This window comes from Trachemys scripta, chromosome 3, assembly GCF_013100865.1.
Source record: "Trachemys scripta elegans isolate TJP31775 chromosome 3, CAS_Tse_1.0, whole genome shotgun sequence".
In the NCBI taxonomy this organism is placed as follows: Eukaryota; Metazoa; Chordata; order Testudines; family Emydidae; genus Trachemys; species Trachemys scripta.
Window position 1 is genome coordinate 33991978 of NC_048300.1, and position 10816 is coordinate 34002793.

Here is a 10816-nt window from a genome sequence, read left to right on the forward strand (position 1 = left end):
AAGCTGGTGAATAAGGTGTGATGAGAAGTATGGAAATCCAACACTGTGATAGCAGCCTGAAGGATCATAAAAACCAGCATAATTAAGATGCAACATACAATCACCCCTACAAGTAAGTATTTCAGGAGCCACCAGTTGACACCTAGCTTTACAAGGAACTGCTTAGAGACCACCAACAAATCTCAATGGAAACGGAAGAGGTAACCAAACAAAAATATTAACAGTAATGTAAGGAAAAGAGCAAATATGCAAAAGGAGCTAATGCTATCAAAAGGGTGTGAAAGGAAATAAAAATGGCTTTTGCAATACATTAGGAGAGAAAGAATTATCAGAAAGAAAGAAGGCCCATTAACATATTAGGAGGGATTATATCAATGATCAGTCAAAATGGCTGAGATACTGAATTCCTTTTGGTTTTTAAGAAGAAGAAAAACAAAAATTCATTTGGACAATTAAATAATGAAGATCTTGCAAAATGGCTATTGATAAGTAGAGATAAGGGAATAGCTGGAAAATGTGAATGTATGAAAAACTACCAGTAGGTAATATGCATCCTGAGGTATTAAGGGAAAATAGCTGACAGAAGTACTGGATCATTGGCAATTAGTTTCAGAAATCTCTAGAGAAATAGGGAGATATTGGTGGCCTGGGGTAAAGCAAGTGTGGATTCATTTAGAACTTTACCTTGAGTTCTGGTCAGTCCATTATTAGAAAAATGTTGACAAACAGGACAGGTTTAGAGAAGAGCAACAAAAATGATTATGGGATGACAGGACACGTCTAAGTGGAAATGTTAAAAGAGCTAGATATATATAGGTTGGCTAAACCCGGACTAAGACTTAACAGTTTACAAATATTTGATGGGTGTGAACAATGAATAGGAAGAAATTAAGGAGGAGAGTACGAGGGGGTAAAACTTGGACTAAATTGAATGAAATTAGAAAAGGGAAGATTTAGATTTAGATTTTGAAATATTCCTATGAGTGAAATCTATTAGGTAGTGGTATATTCTCCCAGTGAAGTGGTGAAAGCCCAGTCACTTGGGATATATGAACCCTCACTGTTATCCCACAGAGGAAAATTCTGCATAGACAAATGGGACAGACTAGATGACTTAACAGGTCTTTTCTGCACCTAATTTTTACGACACTTGGATTCATTGGGCCCAATGTTTTTTAATATCTTCATAAACTCTTTGAAGAAAGACACCAACAGAACATTGATCATACTTGCAGACAAGACCAAACAGTACAATAAAGAGGGAACAAAATTAAAAGGAGCATGAGGGTTTCCAAAGCACCCAGTGGAAAATAATATTGTCTGATTAGGTACAAAAGTACCATACTTGCAGTGCTATAGTCAAGAGTCTGTTCTTTCTTTAGACTCTAAGCCAATGTTTTCAAATACCTCATCATAAAATTTGCCATACATATTCTTAGCCCCAAAGTTGACATTTTTGTAAAATATAAATAAATCTCATTTGTTTGGTGATTTTCATTTAGAGGAAGAAAAGAATACTGAAAACTATTTTGCCTGTGTTCGGTTGCTTTAGCAAGAGAGGTGGATGTTTATTTACATTTGTTAATTTAAAATATGATACTTTATTATTACTTAGATAGGTATCTGGACATAACTAGACCATTAAACATTTTTCTTTCCTTTATTGGTTTTAGTCCTTTAGTCCTGTTGTTTTTTTATATTTTTTTATTTGATGTAATCAGGAACTTTTTCCCAAACACCACAACCACAAAGGTTTACCAAGGTGGGACTATTGCATAGTTCCTACTGAGAATGTATATAACTTGAAGCACATTCTTCAGACTGAGATATCCATAGAAACTGAGGAAAATCTTCAAAATAGGATCTTGGGCTCTCTTCAGTTTGCAAAGAGACTGAATAGAAAAATGTTACAGTGTATTCTAATCTGACACTTACCTTCAGAGGAAACAATACCAGGGAAATCTCTTCAGCAAGGCACTTACTCTGTTATTTCAACTTCTAATTTCTGCACCATGTGCATAGTTTCTTAATACAGCAAAAGAAACCAACAATTTTTAACCAAGTTATCTCCAGAGTTTATTCAAACTGCTACTTACAATCCGAGGTTTGAAGGGTGGCTTGATTTTCCTTTGTTCTAGAAGAACCCAGTCAATTTCCTTAAAGAACGGATGCTGTTTAATCGCGTCCTCCCCATTTTGCGACGCCACACAACCTAGGCGCTTATTTGGGTTTTTTGTCATAAACTGGGGAAAGGAGAAGTTACAAAATATTAGTGACATATGGTTGATAATTATTTGCAATCCAACCACACATTCTCAGTGCAGCTCCTTAAGGATACTCTCCTAGAAAGGGCTGCATTTCCTGCCTGAGTGACAGGATTCCCTCTAGGGGTTAGAGGTTCCAGGCAAACTCATCTGAGACTCCTACCTGTAAATCTCATGGGAAAAGGCTCCCTCAAAAATTTCAGGAATATCCTAATTTCACCTGGCTGGGAATAGACTCCCTTTCAGATTTCTACTTCAACTTCCAGTGTTAGACAAAACTGGTAAATGCAGCAACAAACTATTAAACCCTCCAGAGTCATCTTAAGGATAAAAGTTCAGGGAGGCTATTATGTTAGCCACTCTGGTTTGCTCTGCCATAAATATGATTTTAGATTTTTAACTGTTAATTCAATTGCTTTTCTTGAATACATAGGATCACAATACAGATGCTCTAGCACACATGCTGGAGATGGAAGAAAAGGTGCAGGGACCTTGTCCTTAGTTCCCAGAGTTCCCACAAAGCATGTAGGCATAATATATTTGTTTGCACTGGCAGTGCTTGGAGGACACTAAGTCACATTCTAAGCAGCTGCCAGAGGGAGTGTAGTCTCATCCTGGAGTGGGTTGGGGCCTGGCTCTGCACCGCCCTTACACAAGAGCCAGTACACAAGAGACTTGGCTGAAGAGAACACAGCCTATGACTATTCTCTCCATGAGTAGCAAAAGCTGCCGATAGTGAGTTCTACTCAGTGCCTCTTGAGTCATTATACCTGCTCCTGGCCTCTGCAGGTATAATGCTGCCAGGAGGCCTCTGCATAGGTGCTACCCCTCTCTCCCTTGCTCCCAATAGGGCCAGATTCTAAGAGTCATAATTAAGATAATAAATATTTCATGACCATGACGTCTATGAAAACAATATTATTCCGGGTGTTCCCATAAAAAGTCATGCACTGCATGTAGTCACACTCATGTAAAGTGGATATAAAGCACTATCAAAACAAATTCTGTGTGGCTGTAAATGATACTGGAGAGAATAAGGCCCCATGGAGTTTGTCACTCTGGCCAACATGTGAGTGAGCTAGATTCTTCCATGAAATTTTACAAATTTGTCTCTCTATAGATGCAGTGTAATTGAGTATGGGAGAGTGATCAGGGTTTTAAAATAGTTTAACACTTTTAGTTAAATATTATTAATTGCAAATCTTTAAGTTTTGCATTTTTTCCAATTACCAGAGCATCCTTCCTCATAATTTCCAATGGCAAACAACCAGCTTCATGGGTATTTTGGTGCTTTGTTATCTTTACAAATTCTTAAACCAGTACTTGCAGCTTTTTAACAGTATTCGGATAGAAAATAAACTTAATGAGAATTAACATATTGACTTTTCCTTCTATTTTAAAACTAAGGTTACAATCTTTGCATTTTCTGCCAGCACAAAGCCATGACCTTTGCTCATTCTTCTGCCCCAACAACCTTCCTTAGCCAGAATAGATCCCACAGCAGAATCATACCCAAGGAAAATAGGTTTTAATTCATATAATCCTTTCAATATCTTTCTCCTTTGACCAACACATTTTCACAACAATATGGTTTTATTGTTTCTTTGTACCATACACATAAGACTATTTTGGACAGCCAAGGACAAACGTGGTTATGTCGGGTGGAAAGCTGCACATATACATTTTCCCTTATCTCCAGTATGCTGGCCAGGGCAAAGTTACACAAACATCTGTGCCCCAGCTATTGGTTCCTGTGGCTTCTCCCATAAATACGGTGTAGTTTTACCTTGAGCGATCTAGTTAACTTAGAGAAAGTGGACCCCACAGATAAAGCAGTAATTTCAAATAACCCTTTACAATGAGCATTTTGAGAAGTCCCAACCTTTCACTTATTACTGAAGCAAAGAGCTTAGCAAGGACTGATGAAAGTATTGGGCATGTGTGGGTGAAATATCCCTCTGTGCTGTACCGACCTGGTAGCCTTGTGCCAGTGAGAGGAATGGGGGTGGTGGAAAGGATGCATGGGAGCTACAGGCAGAAGGAAAGGCACAGTGGTCAAGAGGTCAGAAGCACTCCATTGTTACGCTGGGAAGTTCCACTCTATATTGGAAGCAGGCTAGTATGGAGAAGATTGTCAGGGGAAGCCACAAAGAAGGGCCTCTGGATCTCTGCTTACGCAGATCCAGTTGCAAGGTACAAAGAAAGTGCAGTGGCTGCTGTTCTAGCCTATAGGTAGGAGATGCTATAGCAGCTGCAGAGTGGAGGCAGTGCAGCCCCATTTCATGCCCCCAAGATGTGGGCTGGAGTTTGCAAATGAGTGCATATACACCCACCCACCTCCAAGCAGGACAGCCACATATAAAGTCTCAGGCTCCATGGAGGTTTAGAGAGTTTTACCCTGATACGAATAAACAGTGTATCTGAAACTATTTGAGCTACCAGGTTACCTGTTCACATGCTTCAGGAAATATGCTGAGAGATCACCAACAAGGGAGAGGAAAACTTCTCCCAACAGCATAGTATTACACAGCTGGCCAGGTGCATGTTGTTTTTCGTTGCACCTTCCTTTTAAGTACTGGTACAGGGCACTGTCAGAAACAGCAGATAGGACTAGACTGCTGACTTGTCTGAACTAGGATGAGAACTTCCATGTGCCTTTCTCTTGAAAGAGCAGTAATATTTTACATCCCTGTCATGCCTTTCATCCAAAGTGCTTCACAAACTGCAATATGACTGAAAAACAGCCTCTACAGTGGAGGAAGACAACTGACCACTGCACAGCATATTCCATAACCATGAGTGATAGGGAAAAATTGGCCAAGGGCCCTGGAGCAAACAAATATTCATACAAATACGGCAGTGGGATCGTTAACATTCTCCATAGAGGATAGGGCATTGTTTTTTTACAGGATAATCTGCGTAGACTGCTTCACAATTAGGGTTGCTAAACCTCCAGGATTGTCCTGGAGTCTGCAGGAATTAAAGATTAATCTTTAATGAAAGATTACATCATAAAATGAAACCTCCAGGAATCTATCCAACCAAAATTGGCAACCCTACCTCACAATGAACTCACATGGAAGACAGCTTATCTGCTTCAGAACAGTGATCATAAGAATATAAAAGTGACTATTTTATTCTACACCGATTCTCATCTTGCCTCCATCAACTAGTATCTGAGCACTTTCCAGTAGTGAATTAAGCCATGTGACTAACATCTGTCACGTGCTGTTTGTTCTCTCTCATTCTCTCTCCACAGGGAGACGTGTGTGTGCAGTGAAGTTTGTTTTGGTAGGGTTTTGTTTTGTTTCCTGTAAATTTTATTTCAGCTGCTAAATAAGCAGTTACTGCAGCCCATAAAATGGTCTCTCCCAATGAACATGTGACCCATGGCTGGATCAGCAATTGATAGGAGTCTAACCTACTATCTTCTGAAAGGTACAGTGCACGTCTTCCGTGCAGTACATTGTGGTTCCAAACAACACATCAGCCATCCCAAGGACAGCACTTCCAGCTTAGTCTTAAATTAAAGTGAACTATTTTCACTGTTTCTCCAGGTTCCCCAATAGAAGGCAAGTCTGATGTCAGTAACTGCCTGTATTTTCTCCTAGGGGAAATAAAAACAATTTTTATGAAAGTGACTTTGTCAAAGGATGATGATATACTGAGAAAACCATAAAATGCATTCCTAGGTTCCTCTGCTTTATTTTACACACAGCAGCAGCTAAGTGACTGGGAGAGAGAGGAGACCAGGAACCAGCCACAGTGCACCCTGGAGAAGAATAACATGGAAGCCATATGATATGCTTCTTGTACTGTGTAATCCAGATATCAAAGCAATAGAAGCTGGTCTCTGTCTATATCTGGTTCTACCCTCATGCCAGGCTGCAGGCAACCAAGACATCAGCACAAGTATTTTGTTTTAAAGTGCAGGGGATTAAGATGCTACTAATTAGTGTAGTTTAGTATTCTACCCCACAACCTAATAGGACTCATATGTAGATACTGAGGGTGAAGAGACCTGATGAAATGATACCGATGAAAATATTTTAAAAGTATTTTTGATGTTTGCCATAGTCTGTAATCTCTTAAAAGGCTGAAATGGACATTATCCTACTACCCCTTTTGTCCTTTTTCCATGTGATAAATATCAATTCATTTCCCCTCTATTTTCTATGGAGTACAAGCCAGTGCAGATTATTTATCTCCCAGTTTGCTAAAGCATCGTTGATGATGTAATTGTCAATACAATTATAGACTAAAAGAACCTTCCTATCAACCGCCACCTGGCGGGATGGTGCCAATGCAGCAGGAGAACCACATAAAAAGTCATAAAAAGTCACAGGATCACGTGTTAGTCATAGCTATTGCTTTTTTATTTTAATTTCTTGAGGCTGGATCCTGCTCCCAGTGAAGCTGATGCCAAAACTCGCAATGATTTAAATGGGAGCAGGACTGGACTCTTGCTGACATAGTGGTAAATTGAAATTAATACCACGGGCCCAACGCTCAGTTACATTGAAGCACCTTTGCACCACTCTGGCAGTGTACAGGGGTCGTAGTGTAAATGAGAATCTGATGTTGTAGGTCATGAGACTTAGGCAGCTAGGTGTTTAACAGCCAAACTGTCCAAGGTATTTAGGCACCTAAAGAAACAGATGGGCACCCAGTGGGATTTTCAAAAGCATCTCAGCAGATTAGGTGCCTACCTCCATTGAGATCAACTATTTAGGTGCTTTTAAAGATCCGACTAGGCACCTATCTGCAGCTTTAGGTGACTAAATACCTTTGAAAATCTGGCCCCGGGTCATTTTTGAAAATGTACCTTAGGTGCTTTTGCAAATTTTACTGTTGGAATGTGAAGAATATTTTCTATCAGGTCAATTTTAAAGTAGGGTCAAATTTGGAACTGAAACTATCTGATCGTCTCCTTTTAATTTCTAGAACCAGCTTTAAACACAAGCAAGACAGATTAATAGGCCTCCATAGTTCTGTAGTGACTCAGCGATTCATGGCCCTATTCCTCCAACATTGGTGACCCAGAGATAAGGCGCACAATACAGCTTCCCATTCAGCCATCCCCTCACTCTGCAGGAGCAGAGACTGCAGCAAGTCAGCTTCCCTCTTCTGATACTAGATACTAGACACAGAGAAGGTGGCATAGGAACCTGACCAGCAGCTTGGGAATCCTGAAATTTGCAAGACCAGTACTGAGTGCCAGAAGGAATGAATCTCATACTTTGTCATTCAAGGAGAACAAAAGTGCTTCCTATATAGTCACCGCAAGGAATAGAGACCTTTGCTGGAATAATATGGAAGCTGGTAAACATTTATGACTCAGCTGGTATATTGAGGCACAGCCAGCAGTAGGGTGCAGAGATGCACTGTTCCAGTGGAAGTTCCTAGGGGGCTATAGATAGGCACCAGATCTCTTAGAACAGAGGGAGAACACGGTCATTGTGTCATCGTTCCATAGGGTGCACCTCTCCTTTCCATGTGGGGCCACTCAGTTGGCAACTGCGAAGGGAATGGGGATGAGGCACTCTGTTTGGGAAATCTAGCACTACTTGGGGTGCCAGATCTGTGTAGTTCTTCTGAGTGTGCCCAACTCCTGTAAATGAGTGCAAGGTGGCACAGCTCCCACAGCCACACTACAACTGGTGCAGCTCTCAGGTGGGAGTGTTAGTGTAGACAGAGCACTGGTATGTCTACCACTATGTCATCAAGACCTGCTCTGAGCAAGGGTAGAGAAACAGGCCTCTGAGTTGGTCTAGGGGACACTGTAAAAATGTCCATGTCCCATCAACACAGGCATTACCACTCTTCTTACTACTGGTGGAGCTCTATTGGTGTTACTACAAGTATCTGAGGCAACACGAAAGACCAATGATCCTGATTCAACCATGAAGACTCATGCAGCACTCCCAACAAATTCCAATGACTGCTAAAGGACAGCAGCACTCCACCCACAGGACAAGGAGTAAAGTGACTCATTATCATTGTATACTAGGCCTTAACCATTGACACACTGGCTCCGCAATGGCCTCTTCTTCCCCACTGCTCATACAGATCTCAGTGATTTTCTGACACCCTGCACCGGATGAAGAGAGTGGAGCAGAAGCTTGTGTGCCAATGGTGAGGGGAAAAAGGCTGATTCAGATAAGATGAAACATAAATTCGTCAAAGCCTACAATGAGGCTGTCTTACAAACTAAGAGAACCTTCCTATCAACCACCACTGAGGCTGCCAAATCCTGACCCAAAGAGCTATCCAGGGTGGTAAACCACTTCACCAGTGCTGAGTGCCTACAACCTGCATCTGAACTGAGCACCAAGTGCTGTAAAGAACTATCATCCTTCTTCGCTGAAAAGATCACACACACCCAAGAAGCCTTCTCAAGCAGCAAGCAGCATGGATCTGTTCCACCTATACTCACCAACAAATAGACCACATGCATTTTCACAATTCAGTACATCCATTTACTAAGAAGTTCTGGACATCCCAAAGAAATCTTGACCCAAGACTTGTGAACCTGACCCATGCCCTTCCTGGCTTGTGAAAGAGAGTCATGACCAACTGGTGCAACTCCTGACTGAAATAGCCAAAGTGTCATTCAGGCAAAAAACCTTCCCCTTCTCCTTCAAACACACAATATTCTGATATACTGATTCTAGCCAAGTGCTGCTCAGTGTCAAACCTCCCATTTCTGAACAAACTCATATAGAAGCTAGTCGAGGCCATTTACAAGCTCATTTAACTGAAGCTAACATTCTAGACCTGGCACTATCTGGTTTCAGGGTAGGACATGGAACTGAAATTGCCTTAGGGACACTGATGCATGATCTCCTCCTATCAAAGGCTAGAGGACAGACATTCATTCTCATCCCCCTGGATCTCACAGTATTTGACACTGCTGACCATACTGCCTGAGAGTGGTGGGCAGGGTGTGACGAACTGGGCCTGTTCTCACTGTGGTCTGTGAATGCTGACAGGGGAGTGTGCTGGGATAGTCTGCATTGCAGGATGGGATCTGGCCGAGGGCGCCCGAGGGCGCATACCTGAGTGTGTAACATGAGAACCCAGGAAGGGGTTGAAGGCGAGGCGACTCCTTAGCCCGGGAAACTGAACAAAGGCTGTGGGAGGGGTCGCTGAAGGCAGAGTGCTGGAAGCAGGCTGGAGGGAGGCTGGAGAGATGGCTGGGAGGCAGAGATGGCTCTGACCCCCCAAAGGGGGGTGGGCTGGCATGCCCTGGGACCCCAAGCTGGACCTAACTGAGGGGGGCCCTGTTGTCTGTGCCTGCAAGACCTGTCTTGGACTGTATTCCTGTCATCCAAATAAACCTTCTGCTTTACTGGCTGGCTGAGAGTCATGGTGAATCGCAGGAAGCCGGGGGTGCAGGGCCCTGAGTCCCCCAATACTCCGTGACACAGGGGTACAGGGCAATACATTAAAATGGTCTGAGTTTTTCCTAGAGGCACGCACCCAATGAGTAGTACTGGGAAACTGCACCTCCACCAATAGACCCCTGACTTGTGTAGTCCCACAAGGATCAATTCTCTCTGGTCTTTTTCAGTGGCTACATGCAACTAGTAGGTGAACTGGTCAGCTGACATTGACTCAAGTGCCAGCAATATGTGGATGACACACAGTTCTACCTATCATAGAAACATAGAATATCAGGGTTGGAAGGGATCTCAGGAAGTCATCTAGTCCAACCCCCTGCTCAAAGCAGGACCAATTCCCAACTAAATAATCCCAGCCAGGGCTTTGTCAAGCCTGACCTTAAAAACCTCTAAGGAAGGAGATTCCACCACCTCCCTAGGTAACCCATTCCAGTGCTTCACCACCCTCCTAGTGAAAAAGTTTTTCCTAATATCCTACCTAAAACCTCCCACACTGCAACTTGAGACCATTACTCCATGTTCTGTCATCTGCTAACACTGAGAACAGTCTAGATCCATCCTCTTTGGAACCGCTTTTCAGGTAGTTGAAAGCAGATATCAAATCCCCCCTCATTCTTCTCTTCTGCAGACTAAACAATCCCAGTTCCCTCAGCCTCTCCTCATAAGTCATGTGCTCCAGCCCCCTAATCATTTTTGTTGCCCTCCGCGGGATTCTTTCCAATTTTTCCACATTCTTCTTGTAGTGTGGGGCCCAAAACTGGACACAGTACTCCAGATGAGGCCTCACCAATGTCGAATAGAGGGGAACGATCATGTCCCTTGATCTGCTGGCAATGCCCCTACTTATACAGCCCAGAATGCCGTTAGCCTTCTTGGCAACAAGGGCACACTGTTGACTCATATCCAGCTTCTCATCCACTGTAACCCCTAGGTCCTTTTCTGCAGAACTGCTTCCTAGCCATTCGGTCCCTAGTCTGTAACAGTGAATGGAATTCTTCCATCCTAAGTGCAGGACTCTGCACTTGTCCTTGTTGAACCTCATCAGGTTTCTTTTGGCCCAATCCTCTAATTTGTCTAGGTCCCTCTGTATCCTATCCCTACCCTCCAGCATATCTACCACTCCTCCCAGTTTAGTGTCATCTGCAAACT

General features: G+C 42.6%; 1 protein-coding gene across 2 annotated transcripts in view; it reads right to left on the reverse strand.

Annotated features, from left to right (window-relative positions):
- PRKCE (protein kinase C epsilon) overlaps positions 1–10816 on the reverse strand; it is a 478428-nt gene that overhangs the window by 21663 nt on the left and 445949 nt on the right. For both annotated transcript variants that reach the window (XM_034764425.1, XM_034764424.1), the window contains one exon: positions 2097–2243. In XM_034764425.1, the coding sequence (XP_034620316.1) occupies positions 2097–2243 (147 nt within the window). The remainder of the gene's footprint in view (positions 1–2096; positions 2244–10816) is intronic.